Genomic DNA, 21,715 nt, shown 5'->3' on the forward strand with positions numbered 1-21,715 from the left:
TGCCTGCATGGCCAGTGCCAGGAGTCTATAGAATGGAACCATGACAGTTAAACTGGCATAATAACTCTATAATTGTGTAGTGCAAATTTGTCCCTAGACTACCTAGTAATAGTCGATTATCAGGAGTGATAATGCAGTGGATTATGCAGTGGACTAGTGGATACAGAGGATATAGAACGCACTGGGTGACACCCCCAGTGATTCACCCAGTAGTACTAGCGTGATTGTTGGGCGAATGAGAAGGGGCATCCTGTCCTCTTCTTGCTTGCCAAGTAGCCACGGTGGATTTCAAACGGCCCTCTGGAGGCTATAGTACCGCCCCCTCAAGCAACAGAGGCCAAATGGCTCTCCACAGCCACTAGGTGACACCAACCTCATGGACAGACACCACTGGCTGAGGTGACAATGGTGTGTGTGCTTTGTGCCACAGGCACACCTTAGAGTCGATTTATAGTATTTTTTTTTTTTAAAAAGTAGCTAAAATACCTAGCTTGGTTCCTTTTAAAAATGGGAAAGTAAAGTTAGTTTATGAAACTGGAAATAATAATGGCAACCAATTATGTTTTGGGCTTTGTACTATACATGTACTTAATTTTTAAAAGGAATGTTTGCAACTCCTGTGCTGTAGATACAAGTTCAAAGGAAGCAAAAGGTGGCAGTGGTGGTGGTGGTGGTGGTGCTGCTGCTGCTGCTTCTCCTCTCCCTCCCTCCCCCTCTGGCCTTTGATTCTGTCCAATATAGGAGTCTAATTTCCTTACAAGATATTTGCTAGCAAGTATTTTAAATCCCTCCTGAGCAATGTCAGCCATTTAGAATTAGCTTACATTGAAGAGTTTCACTGCAGATACTCTGTAGATCATGTGGCCCGTTTTTGACAGGTAAAATCGCTCTTTTCTAATCAAATTAACTCCAAGCATAGTTCAATAAAATATTAGAATTATAATAAATTTGCCCCTCTTTTTTTTTTTTTTTTTAAAAAACCCTCAGTCTTTAGATATCTGGTAGATTGGGCTAATTTTTTTGCTGTTGATCACAACTAGAATTTACACAAAAGCTTCAGCATAGGTCAGTGTGTCTGAATTAAATTAAGCTGAAGTAATCAAAATGCACAGAATTTGCATGTAAAAATTCTTATTTATGTTTGCACATGTTCCACCTGAAGTAGTATACTTTCATTGTGCCCAGATGTTGGTGCCCAGAAGAAGAATATTTTTTTTAAAAGACAAGACAATATTTCAAAAGAATAGATCACTTTGCAAAATCTGTGTTTTATACATTAAGAAAGGTATTCATATTTAATGTTGTTCTTATGATGTTATGGCCAGAGAGACCTGTTCATATTGTATAATATTTTAAATGTATTGGAGTATTTTAACTATATTTTATAGTACATTTTTTTTTACACTTGATAAACTGGCATGTACTTTAAAAGCTACTGACCCGTTAGTATCATATAATTATAAATTATTTAAAATTAATCATATATGGATTTGTGTTTAATATCATTTTGGCCCTCTATATGTTCTTGGGCACAACTTACCATGTTTGCTAGAGTTCATGGGAATTACAACCGAATAACATCTGGAGGCCACAAGTTGCCCACCTTTCCCCTAGGAAATTTCAAATTTTGCAAAATAACTTAAATATAACAACAACAACAACAACAACAACAACAGTGTGGTACATCCAGACCTCTTCCCTGCTCTGGACACACAACAGCTTCATATCCCCCTTCTCTAACACTATTGGAGGTCAGAGGTCTGAGAAATGAGAGTAATCTATAAGGAAAGGTATGGGGAAATCCAAGATCAAACACACACACGACCATCTGAAGACTCCCACCCCGCTTTCTGATCTCTTCTTTATTTCAGGGACAACTGCAGGAATGCTGCAGTGTTAGCTAGGATTGCAAACATATAGGATTACAGCCTTAGTTTTTAATTTCACAAACACTAGCTAACCATTATAGAAGATTTTACACAAGATTTGGCTCCAAATGCTGTTTTCTGCAAAGCTTTCTGATGCAAATAGAAAAGAGAAAGCATCAGCTGCACAACAGCACACAGCTTGTTATAGCTCCATGTTGCTGTTATCTCCAAAGCACAACTCTCTAGTAATCCAGGCCACTGGAATGTGTACTCAGAAGTAAGTCCCAGTGGACTCAATGGAACTTTAGATCCACATTTAGGTTTGCAGCTTAAGCGAACACCATTTACTGTACTATCCTAGTCTCAAAGGAATCACCATGACAACTAAACCAGCCAGCAATATTCCTGTTACTTGACACACATGCCTTTCCTTCTTCGCCTCTATTACAATGAGAGCTAAATGCTATTCAGTTTAACAACCCCTTAATAATCGTTTCTGAGCTCCATTCATTTAGTGACACTGTATCTGAGTGGGGTGGGTGAAGTGGGTTCAACAAGATGCAAATAGAGTTTTCTCTACTATTGTTATACATTTCAGCTGATTTTATATATTTGTGTAGTGTTTTCAATATATTATTATTTGTAGTCAGTATCTGAAGAAGTTGTGCATGAGAAGCACGTATACTACAGACTTACAGTGGTTCTGCATCCCTGAATGCAAAAATCATAATTCAACTCCTCTTGAACAATGTCATACTCAAACAGAACCCTATTTTGTAACATTCAGTATTTCATTTACCACCACCTGTTTGATAGTCTCCTTTAAATATTAGCTTCCCATTTTTATTATGTACCTCTTTGTACCATTTTTTAATGTACCTTATGTATCTCAGCAATAAAAGAAACCAAAAGCCAGTTTACCAGCACATATGTAAATACTGAGACAAACAAGGGCATATCTTCAGATAAAATAACTGTCCTGAATATGCATTGGAAAAAGCCAAAATAATAGTAGTCATTTGCAGAAACTGAGCAAAATGCTGGTATGAATTATCTTTTTTAGTAACGCATGGTATGCCCCCACACAAACTGGAGCTACCCAGTGAGCAAATATAGAAGAAAAACCCTCCATGATTGTTTATTGCAGGAATATAGCACACTGTTAAAATATTACCTAGAAATATTGTTGAAGCAAAAAGTTGATAAATACTTAGAACTATATTTAATGGAAACAGTGAACCATATTATTTAATTAGTATTAATTACAATTATTTGCATCTCATCCCATCGTGACTCCTGAACCAATGCAGGATATATAGAAAAACAGGCAAGAATTGTGTTTAAAAATAATTAACACAAAAAAAGCTTGAAAAACCCAATTAAAACAGTCCCCTAAAGGCAATTATGATTTTAAGGACCAAAGACTTTGTGAAACATTGGTTGTCTATGGGAAGCTCAGTAGTAATGTGGGCAGCCTGACTTCTCCGGCAGGTAGTTTTACAGCTGAAATGCTGTAGACAAAAAGCCTTGCATTTGCAGCTGAAAAAACATAGACCCATGGGCTGGTTGGACATACAACAGGGCCTCTAATTGAGAATCTCAGTCCTAGGAAGGCTCATATCAGAGGATACAGTCTTTTAGATAACATGTCCCCAAGCTCCTTAGAGCTTTGTAGGTCAAAATCAACACCTCAAATTGAGATCAAAAGGTAGTGCAATTGGCAAAAGACTGATGATTTGTGTGCACACCAGATAGCAGTCTGGCTAGCAAATTAAGCTTTTTCATAAGGTATTTAAATGAGCAACTGCACTAGAAATTTCCACATGTGAAACTGCATATACTCAGTGTCTAATATACCAGGTACCCTGACTGGATCGAAAAGACCTAGAAACGGTAGTACATGCATTGGTAACCTCTCGTTTGGATTTCTGTAACGCGCTCTACATGGGACTACCTTTGTACCAGGTTCGGAAGCTTTAGCTGATTCAAAATGCTGCAGCCAGACTGGTCACGGGCACATCTAGATCAGATCATATAACTCCCGTATTAAAATCTCTCCACTGGCTGCCAATTCTCTTCCGGTCCCAGTACAAAGTGTTGGTTATTACGTTTAAAGCCCTACATGGCTTAGGCCCAAGTTACTTGAGGGAACGCCTCTCCCTACACAGTCTGCCCCACACTTTGAGAACATCGGGGAAATTGCTACTCGAACACCCTAAGGTACGACTGGCAACAACCCATCAAAGAGCTTACTCAGCGATAGCTCCTACTCTTTGGAATGCACTTCGTGAAGAGATCCGCCTCAGCAGTACACTGGAAGCCTTCAAAAAGGTGTTAAAAACTTATCTCTTCTGGCAAGCATACCCTCCCGACTCACTGTAGAGAACTTATTCCCCAATTAGATTAATCGATATTTTATAGCTGTTTTTAGATAATTTTATTGAATAATTGTGATTATTATTGAAATGTTTTTAACTGTTTTTATATTGTATGTGATAGCTCTTGTAGATGTACACCGCATTGATCTCAAGGAAAAGCGGTATAAAAATAAACAGTTTATTATTATTATTATTATTATTATTATTATTATTATTACCCATAATATAGGTCTTAGATGGGGAATTTTTGACTTTCAGATATGTTGGACAAATTCTCAAGTCTCAGACATCATGGCCAATGGCAAAGTATTATGAAAGTTGTAGCCCAGCACATCTGGATGCTCCAATATTCTCTGTCTTTGACCAAGGGGGAAGCTGCTAACATTACTGTATATATTCAGTGTAAAGTTCAAGCCCTAAGATCTTTGGGAGAGGCCCTTCTCCCTGTCTTAGAGGTCATGATCACATGATGGAATCTGGAAGTATAATCCAATGTCATCCTGAACGTAATCATGGGTATCTCATGAAATTGCTGGCAATGGGAACACATTCTGAATACAATTCCATATCAATCCAAAATTAAGTAAATTCGGTGAACTAGCAAATTCACAAATCCTATTCTCAGGCTACTTCACATTCAATGTGGTGTTGTTTGGTGTGATATGCATGTCTGCTGTGGCCGTGGTATTCCCCCGCATCAGTTCCCATGATCCTCCGTTTTTGTTTTGGCTTCTGGGGCTCCTTGGTCTTCCCCGGCAGCTGGGAGGAGAAGCAGCTGTTTTTGACATGAAAGAGTGGTGGTGGTGGTGGGGAGGCTCTCCATTAGGCGTCCTTCAAGCTCTCTCTCTGCCCAAAATGAAGGGCTTGGGGCTTGCCCTGCTCCTGGCCCCTTGTGCCCCTCAGGGATCTTTTTGCCTTCCTTCTTTCCTTCCTCCAGGGCCAAGGGGCTTCAAAAAGAGAGAGAAAACTCCCCCCCCCTTTTGATTAGCCCCAAAGAGTTCTTCTTCTTCCCTCATTCCTCCTCTTTTGGGGGAGGATGGAGTGGGGCAGCCTGGGGAATGTGGATCTCTTTTCCTCCCCTAAGGGACATCGCTCTGGGCTCACAACAAATTCCAACTCCCAGAATTCCATAGCCTTGAGCCACAAAGAGTTAAAGGGGTGCCAAACTGGGTTATTTCTCCAGTGTGGATGTAGCCTTAGTCTCCAGCTCTGGTTCCTGCACAGCTTCCCCTCCCCTTTTCCCTTCTTCCGACTCACGGCAAGGCAGTGCCATTGCCTTCAATGGGACTCCCAAGGGGCCAGGTTAGAAACAGAGAGGATCCAGGCCCCCCACAACCTCACTTCCAAATGGGAGGGACTCCTTCACTCCCCCATTCCCCCCATAGCTTGGGACCTCAAGGCACAGACACAGTCTCTCTCTCACACACACAACCATCTGGAGACCCCACCCCACTTTTTGGGTTTTCTTGGCAGGTTTATTCAGATGGGGTTTGCCATTGCCATTTTCTGAGGAGGCTGAGAAAGTGTGACTTGCACCAGGTCACCCAGTTGCATTTGATCCCTGCTTTCTAGAGCCATATTCCAATGCTCAAACCAAGTACAAGATTGCTTTCGACTGGTTTTGAATTGGTGAATTGCGTAATAATGTGAAATAAAGGGTAATGAATGAAGAAAGACACAATAACGGGAACTGGAGGCAAGCCCTTCCGGAAGTGTAAAAAGGTCACAATCCGATTCTGCCCTCACTGCGCATGTGCAGGGATGCTAATTCGAATTCTAGACTATGAAGGGTAAGTATTCATATGATAATTTCTTTTGCATTTGCACTACTTTGGCTTTGGGATGGACGCTGTGTTCTTCTGTGGTGTGATAACCATCACCATACTTGTGTTCATTTCCGAATTGGCCCTACTTGCTTTTCTTTCGAAATTGGGAGACATTCCTCCCATGTGATAATGTCTAGAGACCTAGGCAAATTTGGTAGGGACAAGGCTCCAACCTTGTTCTCCTTCTACTGGCAAGTGAAAACTTTCCCAATCTACCAAGCCTTTAGAAAATGACTGGGATGCGTGTTTAATAGCATACTACTTTGTTGACTTTTTATATATCATATAATTCATTTTAAATGGTTTTAACTCTATAGATGGTTTGTTTTTTAAAATAACTTAAACACACACAAACACACATATACTTATGTTTTCATATTTTTCAAATTCTCTACTAGCTTTACTAATTTGTAAGCTGATTTGAGTCCCAATTTTGGGGGAAAATGGGGAATGAATGAATGAATGAATGAATGAATGATGGCCCAGTTTAAATGTGGCAATGGACATATACAACATCACTGAGTTAAGTTCAAAATGGTCTTCTGCAGTAGTGTCAGTGGGAGGATGCAGGGGGTTCAGACTGCACCAGGTGACACCCCAGAAGGGGGTAACACCCCAAAAGAGGAGGATGACACCTGGTCAGTCCCCTGCCCTCCCTGGGGCCCGGTGCCTTTTCCCCAGCCTTTCCCATGATCGCGCAGGGCATCTGCAGCCCTCCCCAGGGCCTGGTGCCTTCTCCCGAGACTTTCCTGGGGGCGTGGGGCATCTGCAGCCCTTTTCCATGGCCCTTCCTGGGGATGTGCGGCTGCTCCCTGGGGGTGCATGCGGGATCTCTGTCTGTGCATGTGCGCTGTCACACGCACTGTAAATCCCACACTGGAAGTCCCATTCCCATAAGTCCTGTTTCCTGCCATGACTGATTGCACCAGGTGACACAAACCCTAGGGACATCACTGGTCTTCCATATAAGTGTAAGTGCTAAATTTGGTTATGACTTTCGTACATTGGAATACTTGTTCATGAATGTAACAACATCCATCCTTCAGACTATTTCACTTCAAGGAACCCAAATCATGTGTGAGTAATTAATTACATAATTTTCCCCTTTGAAGGTGGTCTGTGGTTTCAACTCAACAGTAATTTGAATTGCCATAGCTTGCCAAATTAATTGAGTTAATTAGACTGTCAGTTCTCTAAACAAATTCTCAGGGATTATCTTTCACTAGAGTACTCCAACAAATCTGTGAAACTCTTAAAAGATGTCGGCATAGTGATCACAAGTGGCTTGGGTCCAACAACATTTGAGCTAAAGGTATATATTATTCCCAGCTGTAGTTTGCCAGTACATGGATTCTGATGCTTTAATGTGGTTGTACTAGATCCTCATTAAGCAGGCCATGAACAACATGTGGCAGATATGGTGTAAATTCAACTGAATACAGTGCTATAGAATTGAATATTGTTTGACTTGTACTGATCCACTTCATTATTGTTAACAGTGGTGTATGCGCGCAACCATGCCAACATGGCCATGCACATTTCATCCATTGAAGGTAATGGGACAGGAGGTCCTACATTCTTTGGCATCCACAGGGTGGGGCTGGGGGTCTAAAACTGAACCCACGCTGGTATGGAGGGCTGACTGTACTGATTTTAATATATTTGGATCATCTTTCATAATCTGAATAGCTATACAGCTTCATTGTTTTGGAAATATTTTGGTCTGTAAAATGTCATGTTGCTAACTCAGAGAAAGTAGGATCTCTTTGACTGATTTGGGTTTTTTTTAAAAAAATTACACCTCTCTACAATTTCAGAAGTACAAGATGTACATGTAGCCTCCAAAATGTACAGCTTACCCTCTCAGGTCACCTCTGGGTTGACTTTCTGCCCAATATAAGATTCTAAGCTGCTGCAAGATTGATAAAACGGTGAACTAAATGCATTTAGCAGCCAACCATCACTAGAATTTTCTTCTATATGAGCCAGCTTAAGAGATCTAGTTGCAAGAGCTGCAGTCAATAGCCACTTGGCACTTGTACAAATTGGAAGTCTGTGGATCACATGAGAAATTCTATTCCAACAAGAACAGGCTGTGTGCACATGGAAGGCATTCATGTGATTCTTTATTAAACTAATTAATAAACTTACATTATCTCTATGTATTTATTTGATAAATTTGATAAATTTATTATTTGATAAAATCAATTAATAAATGATATTAATGCCATTTATGCATACATATAAGTAATCATTTACCTGCTATGTGTTTCAAAAATGTGTAAATACAGAAAACAATCATTTAAATAATCATATTAGCTGCAATTCAGAAATCCCCTGTAAGCACATCCCATGGACTTGTGTACCCCTCAATGCACCTGGCTCATTGCATGATGTGGCAGAACGTTCTGCAGAGTTTGGAGTGTTATTTAAGATTATTTAAGAAATATATATATATATATATATATATATATATATATATATATGATTATTTAAGAATCCATTAAGAAGAATGGATATAACAACATAGTGATGCCATCTGTAACTGAGGACTGGTGGGATAATATACTGTGTCCAGAGCAGCACCCACCACTATTCTGATATGGTTGTTTTCAGGGTATCATCATGTTCATTCTTCTTAAGGGTAACTTTCCAAGCTTGGCTTACCTGTTGTATCCAAAGTGGTCCACCATATTTATAAAGAGGTTTGTCGGGTAGTGCAAACTGCTATTTGGAAGTTAGGGAAAACAACAACTACACCTGCAGTCTTATAACTGTACTGATACTTTTTCTGAAGTTCTAAGACCAAACAATCTAAGTTATAAATGCACAAACAATTGTGTGTGTGTGTGTGTGTGTGTGTGAGAGAGAGAGAGAGAGAGAGAGTGAGTACAATAAAATGGCACAGTAGTAGATCCTTAATGAAAAAGAATTTTAAAAGCTCTGCTGTGGAGAACAGGGCCAAGACTATGAGAAACCTTCTATCAGGAAGCTATAATGGCCATCCTCTCCACTACAGAGCTCGAACTCACACACATTACATTTTCATGTACATACTGTTGTGATATGGCCATATTTGTACAACATCTCTGCCATGATGTACATGTGCATGTTCTAAAATAGAATCACTTTTGATTGTCTGGTTAAGCATAGAAAAGTGCTAGCTGAGAAACCTAGTCACATCTTATAGCCTGCATACATTTCAGAAAGAAAGTGGCTCCATTATTTAGCAACATCAAATGTGTCAAGACTACTGATTGAATTACTGGACAACAATTGAATAGCCCCAGCCTTTCTTTCCCAGCATGTTATCCTCAAGTTGGAAAACAATGCAGTGCAAACAGGACATGGGATAAGGAATGTCATACGTGGGGCAAGGTGATCACCTCAACAATTCTTAAGTGGGTGGTTGTCTGAGATAGTGTGGCATAGTGGTTTGAATGTTGGACAATGACTCTGGAGATCAAAATTCTATTCTCAGTTTGGCCATGAAACCCACTGGGTGACCTTGGACAAGTCACATACTCCCAGCTTCAGGGAAAGGCAATGACAAACCTCCTCTGAACAAATCTTGTCAAGAAAACCCCATAATAAAAGCCTTAGGGTTACCATAAGTCAGAAATGATTTGAAGGCACACAACAATAACAATAACAACAAACAAAGTATTGACTAATGTCTCAGTTAGTCTAGATGGTCACTCTTTGTTTTAAGATATTCCCTTTTAAAGAGAACTTCCTGATGTCAAGCTCATTTTTCTGACTGAGGCGGGTTACAGACTGCCGAAAAGCGGCGGTCTGCTGCCGCCGCTGGTTACAACATCCGGGAACCGCAGCAGCCAAACAGCGTGGTTCCCGAACGCTGCAAAGAAGGAGTGCGAAAATCGCACTCCTTCTTGCACCCCAGAAGAGACGCCGCAAGTGCCAAAGCACGCACTCGTGGCGTCATTTCCAGGGCGTGACGTGCGGACGCAGCGCGTCCCCTACGTCAAGATGGCGGCAGCCGTGTGGAACGGCCGCCACCATTTTGTACGGACTGGGTCCATATTAGGGTTAGGGGCGTCAGGAAGTGACCCAGTCTGTATTTTACCCAGTCTGTATTTTCAGGCCCGTCTGTAACGGGCCTCAGATATGTTAAAATGGTCCAAAATTCAAAAGTAGCTTTTTCTGGGGTTGGAATCTACTTGAGGTCCAAGAGGGTGTTTCTGGATTTTGGCATTTGTAATCTTGATCATCATATTTCTAAAGCAAATGACACTATGCTCTGAAAACAATGATTGTGAAATGTCTTACTTTTTTGCTATATCTTTGTTTCCGTAAATCTCTCTGTGTTTTTGTAGATGCCTATAACAACAGCATATGCACAGAAGATCTGTGGTATTCACTTTTTATTGTTGTATTGAGCATACTGTACTAATCAGTCTAATGTAGATGTGTTTATACCCATGTTCCAAGTCAACTTTGGTCCAAAACACACTGCAGAAATAGTTTGAGACAGCTTTAACTGACCTGGCTTAGTGCTAGGGAAAACTGGGAATTGTGGTTTATTGTGGCATCACACCTCTCTGATAAAGAAGGCTAAATATCTCACAAAACTACAGCTCACAGAATTCCCTAGCATTGAGCCAGGGCAGTTAAAGCAGTCTCCGACTGGATTATTTCTGCAGTGTATTTAGGACCTTAGTTAAATTCATAAGATTTTACCGTTGAACCTTATAAGATTATTCTTTCCTCTCACTTTGTTTGTGTTGCAACTGGAATATTTATATTCTTTTCCATAATCACTAGCTTGTCATCAACTCATTTTACAATCTCTCCCATAAATTAATTTGAACCCATTCTGCATGTTACATATTTCTGCAGTTTTATTTTTTGTATTTTCTGGATGCTTTCCCATTATTGGTTAATCTCCCAATCATCAGGTAATTATTATACTAAGCAGCATCTTCCCATGCGAGAATGAATCATTATTACAAGAATATATATATATATATATATATATATATATATATATATATATATGGCCTATTACATACTCCCAAGGATTAAGTTCACTCCCTTAGGATTTATGGTCAATTAAGGGATATATCCTATAGACCACAAGTGTTGGAGACTGATAATGGAAGGTGAAACTAACATTACATGTTTAGTATTCAGAGAGTACTGCCCTGAAGCATGGCCTTAAATGAGAAGGGCTGAATAAAGATGAAAAACAGTTTAATCTTGCTGAAATAAAAATAAAAATAATAGATCCTCTACTAGGAAATGTCATATGCATATATATAAAGGCTCTTCCTGTGCTACCTGCTCATTACAGCTGCTTACAGTATTTGAATAATAAAAAGAAATTAGATTATGATGTGGTAAAATCACTATGGAAGCTGGCAAACTAGTTATTTTGGTTTAGGTATAGAGGCATTACACTTTTACAGCCCAAATAAGATGGCTAATCACCATTTTAATTCAGATGTTCCCATAAACATGAAATTTAAATCTAACGGACTATTATATGGCTGTAAACAAAGGAGAACTCCTACACAATAAACATCACCAAAAGGTTGTTATCTTCCTTCATATGTATGTTGCTCAGTTATGGATTTTAATCTTGTTTCACTCAGACTATGGGACAACATAGCTGGAACACTAACCAGTTACTAACCACATTTAAACTATCAGGAGTGAGTCAAGGGCCTCATTCCCACTTACAGATAAATCGGTGGGTGATCCAAATCGGTGGATGAATTCGACATCAGATCGTGGTTTATACTACACTTGCCCCGATCGCATTTTCTGTCATTTTCTGTCATCAAAATAACCTACTTGTGGTTTGCATTCACAAATGAATCAATTCAAAATGATTTGGCTCCAGCCGGCCGAAGAGCAAATTTGAATCCATTCCGATCCGCTTCTGGTTTACACTTGCGTTGAATCAATTTGGTGAAAAAGTCAGCAAAAAAGACACAGGTTAAATGGGTCTGGTGCATGGCCTTCCTCACCGAATTGCTTCAGCAAATTGATTTAAGTGGGAACCAGGAACGTTTGAACCAGTTCGAACTAAATTGTGATCCAGTTTAAAAGGTAGTGAGAATGAGGCCAAGGAATCAGGCTTTCTTCCCCACATCTCCTCTCAACATCTGTTAACCATGTTGTTGTTGTTATTATTATTATTTATGTTTGCACTGGGATTCTCTGTGATTGGTGCTAAATCTCATCTTCAGAATATCAGGTTCGTGGTGCAAAACTTGCATTCCTCAACATACTCTGAACATTTGGCTGGCTGAGCATATATCATAGTACCACAGGAAAACTTAAAGTTCTCCATGCAGTGAATACTAGCTCAATATATGCAACTGGCAAAAACAAAGAAAGACCTTAAACAGACTGGCACGGCTGGGCGTCCACATGCACCCAGCCCTACCTTCACCATCTGTGCGCCATGTCGGCATGTGCTCGTCCAAATGGCGCTCTGCGGAAAGGGTGTCATTATGGCACACAAGCACCATTATGGCACCCCTTCCAGCAAGCTGCTTTGAGCAGCTTCTTTTTGGTCCCAAGAGGGAACAGATCATTGCCATGGCATGCAGTTGCCGCGGCAACGATCCAGGGCTAAAAGGGGCGGCTTTTGGCCGCCTGTCTGTTGAGCCCCCAAGACTTGGATGAATCCATCTTTCCTTCTGCTGAAATGCCAAAGACCAGGTAGCCCATTCCTGCAGCTGATTGCTTTGCAATGAGTTAACACAGAAGCCATGGTGCTCCTCAAATTAGCTCTATATTTCACCTATCTCTGTTCACTAGTAAAAATCACTCAGTGCCTGCATATGCTTTGGTTAAGGATGGCTATAGGTACAAATCCCAGGAGAAGCTGTAAGGACATTAAGCTGCTAGGTATTATGCTATACTCATTATTATTACTATTATTACTATATTTTATCATTTCTATCCCACCTTTCCCCCAATTCTGGGACTCAAAGAGACTTCTTGTTGTGTGCCTTCAAGTCATTACCAGCTTATGGTGACACTAAGGCAACACTATCATGGAGGATTCTTGGCAAGATTTATTTGGGGGGGGGGAGGGGTGCCTTTGCTTTCTTCTGAAGCTGAGAGTGTGTGATCTAGCCAACGTTACCTAATGGGTTTGCATGGCTGACTGAGGATTTGAATCATAGTTCAATGCTCAGACCACTATACCATGCTGGCTAACTAATTATTAAAACCGGTACAAACTAAAACATGCAAAATCATCTGTGCATGTGTATGTGTTAGGGATGATACAATTCAATTTGTCCAAGTCCCGACAGATGTCACCAGAGCTCTGCAGCTTTCTCACAAAACTGAACAGTTTTCCATAAGCTGTACAGCTCCTCCTGAAAACTGCATCCTTTTGTTGTTTTTTGTAGGTTTTCCAGGCTATGTGGCCATGTTCTAGAAGAGTTTCTTCCTGATGCTTTGCCAGCATCTTCCATATAGGTTTCATTGTGAACCAGATGAATTACTTCAGATGGTTCAACTCTCTCTTGGGCTTGAAGGATCATTTCCTGTTATATACAGTTGAAAAATATTCTTTGCAAAGACCTATTTCTAAAACCTCTGAAACCAATAATTTTTCAGAGGTACTGTCTGAGAATCAACGGTTTATAGTCCCACACTGCCATAATACACAACAATTGCATGACAGACAGAAGTCAGCAGGTGGCACTGTTATACACACATTCTGCATCTTTTTCTCCTTGTAGATTTATACTTTCGCATCTATATGGGACTGAAACCACACAACAAAAGGAATATTTTCACATGAAAATGCATGACTGTGGGAACCTGACTTACAACAAATCAGATTGCTGGTCCATTTGTAGGAGAGGGCAACTCTGACAAGTCCAGGGACAAAGTTAGCCCTCTTCACATCCTCACTGCAGACCATACCTCTAGCTATCAGTTTCTGTCAGCAACCAGGTTTCTCCTAAACCTTCTTCCTCTGCATGTCATGCTAAAGCAAGGTGTATGTGCAGCTTTGCACAAGTCTTCTGTAAACCAAAATGTGCAGTCCCTGCACATGTGAAATATTTTTTTTTTAAAAAGTGGCCTGATGACAAAATCAGTCCTGGCGGTGGGACCCTGGGACCTCTAGGGAAACAAACAGGGGATGTATTTTGCCCTGCCATGGGCCCATTCACACCACACAATCATAATGCTATCATTCCACTTCAAGTGATATTATTCCAGTCCATTGGAAACCTGGGATATACAGTTGAAGTACATAAAATTCTCAGCCACAGGGCTCTAGTGCCTCACCAGGTTTCCCAAGGATGGAACCACTGCAATTAAAGGGGAACAATAGCACTATTATTTTGTAATGCGAATAGGCCCATGGCCTACATTGATGGGCAGCAGCTCTCTAGGGTCTCCAGGGATTTTTCCCAGACCTGTCCGGAACTGGCAGCATTAAACCTGGACCTTTTTGCTTGCAGAACATGCATTCTTCCATTGAAGTATGACTCTTCTTGAATGCAACCAGCAATTATCCATTTTTGTTCTTGTTATGTGCCTTTTAGTTGACTCTTCTTGAAAAGATTTATTCAGGGAAGGCTTGTTATTGCCTTTCTCTTACAGAATATGACTTGCTCACAGTCGCCCAGTGAGTTTCCAGAGCTGAGCAGGAATGTGAACCCTTGTCTCCCAAAGTCCTAGTACTCAGACCACTAAACTGTTTTTTTTACCTTGTTCCACCAAGAAGCTTTATGGGCCATATATCCTTTTCTTTGGCCGGTTACACACTGGCACTTTAGTGCGTGACGAGCACGCACTAGGGTTACAAAAGGGCGGTGCTTCTGCACCGCCCTAACCCTAGTACGTGCTCGTCATGCACTAAACGGCGGTGGCCCTTCCATACGGCCGCTGCCGTGAGGACGTGACGGCCGCGCCACCTCTAGATGGGGCGGCGTGGATGTGATGTCCTCAATCCGCAGCAGGGCGCCTAGGGCGCCCCTTCCGCAGACCAGGAAGGAGCTCCGTTTCGGAGCTCCTTCCTGGTCCGCGGCACTGCTCTGCTTTGCTGGGCGCAGCCTTCAGACAGCTGCGCCCAGCGAAGCAAGGGAGAAAGGGGCCAAGCGGCCCCTTTCTCCCCCTCCCCGCCGCCGCAGGGTATCCTTGGGGCTTGAAGCCCCAATATAATAATAATAATAATAATAATAAATTTTTATTTATATACCGCCCTGTGGCGAACCAATCCGGGCGGTTTACAACATTAAAATAACATACAGCATAAAAACAATATATTTCCCTCCCTTCTTAAAAAGTTACTAAACAACATATCTAATTTAAAACCACAATAACTAGTTAAAATAACAATAAATTAAACAAAATAATACCAACCAATAAACCACTGCAACTTCAGTTCTAAAGAAAAGGGGGCTTTGGAGACATTACTGAGGAGGGGGGGAAATCCAAGGACACCCCTTTTCAGGCTGCGGGGAAGCGGTGTTTTGCTGCTTCCCCGCAGCCTGAAAAGCGGCGGATCGGGGCCTCAGCGGCTGCCGTTCTGGCAGCTCAAGCCCCAATCCAGCGGGGAAAGGGGCGGGTGCAACGTATTTTGTTGTTGTGTGTCTCCCAGTCATTTTTTTTACTTAAGGTGACCCTAAGGCCATATCATAGGGTTTTCTTGGCAAGTTTCTTCAGAGGGAGCTTTCCACTGCCATCCTGAGGCTGAGAGAGTGTAACTTGCCCAAGGACTTCCATAGCAGAGCAGGGATCTAAATCCTGGTCTCCAGAGTCAATAGTCCAACGTCCAAGCCACCACACCACGTATTTTACCACTACAATAACCCCATGGAGTAGGGTGGGTTGAGTATCTCCTTGGTCCAAAAGCAGTGGTTCTCAACCTTCCTAATGCCGCGACCCCTTAATACAGTTCCTCATGTTGTGGTGACCCCAACCACAAAATTATTTTTGTCTTGGTTTCTAAGACCATCAGAAATATGTGTTTTCCAATGGTCTTAGGCAGCCCCTGTGAAAGGGTTGTTCTGCCTCCAAAGGGGTTGCGACCCACAGGTTGAGAACCACAGGATTACGCAGATCTCTCACAACATGGTGCCCCCGTCAGATTAGTTGTGCTTGAACAAATTTAATCCTAAATCCAGATTTAATCCTAAACACAGCATTATATTCTCTTAAAAGGAGAAAAATCATACTTCCAAGCATGCCTGTTTTTGTTACTAACAGATATGGTTGCTAGAGTAAAAACTGAAGACAGCTCCTGTATCTTTAATGGTTGAGTAGAAGAAGGAATTTCAGCAGGTGTTACTTGTCATGCAACTAGGTAACAAGAAGCAACACCTGCCAAAACAACCTCTTCTACACAACTGTTAAAGGTACAGGTGCTATAACACACACAGCACAGTGTTTTGATCAGACATTTGATTTCTTCAAGCTTTTGTGAGGGAGGTGAGAATTAAGATGGGGGAGATCGAACGAGCAGAATGCAGAACAGTTGTAGCCTGGTGTTATTGGTGTACCTTCAAATCGTTTCTGACCTATGGTGATCCCAGTCATGGGGTTCTCTTGGCAAGTTTCTTCTTGCCGTGCCCTGAGGCTGAGAGAGGCCTAAGGTCAGCTGAGTGCTTTACACAGCCAAGTCGAGATTTGAACCCTGACTCGAGTTGCTCAAACCACTATACCATGCTGGCTTTCTACGTCTACTTCTCTCAGCCATCCTTTATGTATCTAGTAGGAATAGTAGAAGTATTAGTAGTAGGTGCCTTGACTTAGCTTGACCCCATGAACTGGATAAGGTTTCCTTAGGTAAGGAATACACAGAGGTAGTTTGCCATTGGCTTCCTCCAAGATATAGTCTACAGCATCTGTTATTCCTTGGTGATACTCCCATCCAAATACTAACCAGGCATGGCCCTGCTTGGCTTCCAAGATCTAGTGCCTTTAGGATATTTCTTACAAGGCATTCCTGCTGAATTCAATAGGGCTTACCTCCAGGCAAGTATCCTCTTCAAACAGGGTGACCAGATGTCCTAACCGCAAAGGAGGACGAGCCACTGCAAAACGTAGGACATTTGAGAAAAAAGTAGGACATGACAAACTAAAAGCTTGAAAACACACCTATAGATGTAAACCCATGCTTCTTCTCAGTCATGCTCAAAATGGAGGACCTTGGACAGAAGGCTGAGATGGAGGACACGTCCTGGAAAAGGAGGACAATGGGTCACCCTGAACGTAGGAGTAAGAAAAATGTGGGGCATTCCAAAACAAAAAGCTTAAAACACTCAAGTTGTAGTAGCAGAAATCGGGGATGAGAGAGACCTCTCAGACTCGGAAAATGAGTTTCTTTATTGCAAAGTAATACCAGCAGGAAAATAACTTTTAAAAAAACTTTTCAAATCTGAGTCTCAGATACCGAAGGCTTTTTTTAAAAAAAGGTTTCACATATTCATGAAGCGGTTTCCCCTCCTTCCTCCTAGTTTCACAAGACTGCAATTTCTAAGCTGATGAAGGATAGCCAGAGAAAATAATAATAATAATAATAATACTTGTTTAGGGTCTCATGGGGCTCTCTAGCCTGACCCCAATAGCAACTGTAAAAGTCCTTTTGTTTTTTAAAGCTCAATATCCATGTATTGTATAAATGCTTCTTATGGCCTCGTCTCGTGGTTTTAATATTTGTAATGTTGCATTGTTTTTAGTTGATCTTTTGTTTTATTTTCAATTGCAATATGTTGTTGTGAGTCTCCTTGGGTCCCTTTGGGGAAGAAATAATGATAATAAAAATTATTATTATTATTATTATTTAATAAAATAAATTATAAAAATAAATTATAAAAATAAAATGATAATAAAAATAATAACAAAATAATAACATAAAATAATAATCAAATATAATAATAAAATAATAACATAAAATAAACATAATAATAACATAATAAAATAACAACAACAATAATAATATAAAGAAATAATAGTAACATTTTTTCTTAGCCATCCTGGTCCAAAGGTCCTTTGGGGATGGATGCCTCCTGGACAGAAAAGGCTGAAGGCTCCTCCCTGCAGAGAGAGGCTGCGCTCTCGCGCTCCGAACGTCCCCTTCGCGGGGAGCGTCTCCTCCAATCAGGAGGCCGGAAGCTCCGTTGCCTGGCGACCGTGCCCGGGAGGGGGAGGAGCCTGCGTCTCCATGGCGACGGGGACGCTGCTGCTGCAGCTGAGGCTAGTCCTGGGCCATGGCTTCCCCTCTGAGGACGAAGGAGCGAGGAGTGGAGACCCCAGAGTCCTCCTTGGAGGTGGCCGGGGTCCGAGTCACGCCTCCCCAGCTCCGCTTCGTGGACGCCGAGCCCGGGGGCTGCTACCGGGCCCAGCTGAGCGTCCAGAACCTGCAGACCCGCAGCTGCTGGCTCCACCTTTCGCCCCCGCAGCGGCCTCAGGTGGGAGGAGGACTGGCCTGGCTCAGTGCTATGGGATCCTGGGATTTGTAGTCTCCTCCTCTGACACAGAAGGCTAAGGCTGCATCTGCACTGCAGAGATAATCCATTTCAATACTGCTTTAACTGCCGTGGCTGAATGCTGTGGAATTCTGGGATTTGTAGTTCGTGGGAGCTCTCTCTTTGTGACCCGCCTCGATCTGCAGGGAGAGGCAGATATAAATAAAAATTATTATTATTATTAGAAGGCTAAGGCTGCATCCGCATTGGAGAGATAATCCGGTTCGACATCAATTTAACTGCCCCAGTTCGGTGCTAGAGTATTCTGGGATTTGTAGTTTGTGACATCACTAGAGCTCTCTCTGATAGAGAAGGCTAAGGCTGCATACACACTGCAGAGATAATCCAGTTCAACGCCGGTTTAACTGCCATGGCTGAATGCTGTGGAATCCTGGGATCTGTAGTCTGTTGTGGTGACAGAGCTCTGTGGTGGAGAAGGCTAAATGTCTCCCAAGACTACAGATCCCGTCAAACAGGGTTATTTCTGCTCTGCGGATGCAGCCTAAGACCTTGTAAAACAACAAATCCCAGGATTCCATAGGATGGAGCCACAGCACTGAAAGTGGTGTCACACTGCATTATTATGTACTTGCTGTTGCTGTTATTTCTACAGTGTAGATGCGCCTGTGAGAACCAGCTTGACCTAGTGGTTTCAGTGTTGGACTATGACTCTGGAGACCAGGATTTGAGTTCCTGCTCTGCCATGAAACCCACTGGGCGACTGCGGGCAAGAAGTCACACTCTCTCAGCCTCGGGAAGAAGGCAAAGGCACACTCCTCTGAACAAATCTTGCCAAGAAAACCCCATGATACGGTTGCTTTAGAGTTGCCGTAAGTTGGAAAGAACTTTGTAAGGCAATGTGTGCCACTGTTCCACCTTCCTCTCTTTTGACTACCTTCCACCTTTCCTAGCATTGTGAAGTCGAAGGCTTTCATGGCCAGCGTCCATAATTTTTTGTGGGTTTTCCGAGCTATGTGGCCATGCTCTATAAGAACTCTTCTAGAACATGGCCACATAGCCTGAAAAACCCACAGAAACTATTTCCTAGCATTATCATCTTTTCTAAGGAGTCCTGCCGTCTCATGATGTGGCCAGAGTATGACAGCCCCAATTCAGTCATCTTGGCTTCCAGGGAGAATCCAGGCTTGATCTGATGAAGGATCCGTTTGCTTTTCTTTTTTGGCCATCCATAGTATCCTCAGCAGTCCTCTCCAGCACACATCTGGGGGACTCTTCTGGAACATGGCCACATGGCCCAAAAAAACCCTATAAAATGAAATGGTTCAGATGAACTGAGGAGCGGCTTGTTAACCTTTTAAGGTGTCCAAAGAAGCTCCTTAACACCCTTGCCACCCTTTGGGTGCCCTGTGCTCAGAGGTCCTCCTAACCACAATAGAGGACAAGGCACCGTAAAACAGAGGACAATCGAGGAAAAAGGAGGATGTGACCAAATCGAGGCTAAAAGCACTCATGTACATGCAAAATCATGCTTCTTAGTCAAAATGGAGAACATACATCTCAGTTTTCATACTTGAAATGTTGGAAAGAGTATATAAAATGTTAGAATGGGTATATAAAAGTGTTTTTATTCAGGCAGGCTTTTTAAAATCACAACAGGGTGACTTTTAATTGAAGGACGCGTTTTAGATTATGGTGTTTTTTAAAAACTTTTGTATGTTTTAATCTTTATTTCATATTGTTTTAACTAGGTTGTTTTAATTGTTTTTTCTAAACTTGTTTTAAAAGTGTTTCCTTCTTGTGAGCCGCTTAGGGTCCCTTTTTTGGGAGAAAAGCAGCATAAAAATGAAATAAATAAATCATTTATTTTCTTTATTTCTCCACCATGGGATTCAAGGCAGGTTACAATATTTTAAAAAAGACAAAGCTAAAACATTGATTACAAAAGGAAATGTCTAATAAACTATCTGTCAGCCGGCCTGAGAGCCTTTCCATCTGAAGAGTGGGGTATAAATACAGTAATACAGAGATCTGAAACATTACCAGTCTTGACAGCTTTTTTTAAAAATGATTGTTTTAAAAATTGGATGCCACTTTATTTTTATGAGGGTATTTTAATTGTTGTGCTGGTGGGAGGGATAATGGATTTTATTCTATATTGCTGTATTTTTACTTTTCCTGTAAGCTGCCTCGATCTTGGTGGAGAGACGGGATATACATAAATAAATAAATAAATAAATAAATAAATCATCATCATCATCATCATCTCCAATGGGCTGATTTTCTTTCTGTCCACTTTCTTCACTGTCTGGATCTCACATCTGTACATGGTGATGGAAAATAAAAAGACTTAGGGCCAAGTGAGGGCATTACCTCTAAATAAGAACCTCCTCCCCCACAATTTTCCTTCAGTCTCAAAATTTCTAGCATTCCACAGAGTGAGACACTGAAAAATTGTTCAAACCGAGAACACTTGCATTTGTGGTGTTTGCATTTCCTTAGTAATTTTGCCTGCCTCTTTTCTTTGAATGCCTAAATTGTGTTTCTAAATACTGGACTAAATTTCTAAATACTAGGTTACTGCAGGGCTAGAAATTTAGAAACTGAAGGAGAATTTCACAGATGTCCAGCATTCTTGTTAGCAGAGGCAGTGCCCCCATTTTGCCTATCTCTCCTGTTATTACTCTTCATGGTGTTGTGATCCCAGTGCAGTTCCTTCTTCCTCCACTTTCCTTTTCTTCTTCATTTGTTGGCCAAACTCTACACCTGAAACAATTATTTCTTTTAAGAGAATATGATTATTTACCACAGTTACAGAGTTGCAGAGCAGCAGTGTCCGTCAAAGTTCATAGCTCTTTGTTATTGATCAGACACACAGTCGATGTTATCCTCGTTAAATGAAACTGAATTTTGTTTGTTGAACTGAGAACTGAATGATTTGATTTGTTCATTGTCTGTTTTGTAGTTCAAATTGATTGTGGAAAATCCAAAGAAACCTGTCGCTTCTGGTCTTCACATAACAGCCATGGTGGAATATCATCCCGACAGTGAGGAAGACCTTCAGGATAGGCTACTTCTTCATGTAGGAAAAAAGATAATTGAGATTCCTATAACAGGGTATGGCACTGAAAGATATAATTTTCTTGGTTTGCTTCTGGCCATCTCTACTGATAATAATACTTTTTAAAAAAGAAGTATTGGCTTATAAGACT

General features: G+C 41.4%; 1 protein-coding gene across 1 annotated transcript in view; it reads left to right on the forward strand.

Moving 5' to 3' along the window:
* Positions 1-18,287: 18,287 nt before the first annotated feature.
* CFAP47 (cilia and flagella associated protein 47) overlaps positions 18,288-21,715 on the forward strand; it is a 350,299-nt gene continuing 346,871 nt past the window's right edge. The window contains exons 1-2 of the mRNA XM_042458393.1: positions 18,288-18,488; positions 21,469-21,620. Of these exons, the coding sequence (XP_042314327.1) occupies positions 18,288-18,488; positions 21,469-21,620 (353 nt within the window). The remainder of the gene's footprint in view (positions 18,489-21,468; positions 21,621-21,715) is intronic.

Source organism: Sceloporus undulatus, chromosome 3, assembly GCF_019175285.1.
Source record: "Sceloporus undulatus isolate JIND9_A2432 ecotype Alabama chromosome 3, SceUnd_v1.1, whole genome shotgun sequence".
NCBI lineage: Eukaryota > Metazoa > Chordata > Lepidosauria > Squamata > Phrynosomatidae > Sceloporus > Sceloporus undulatus.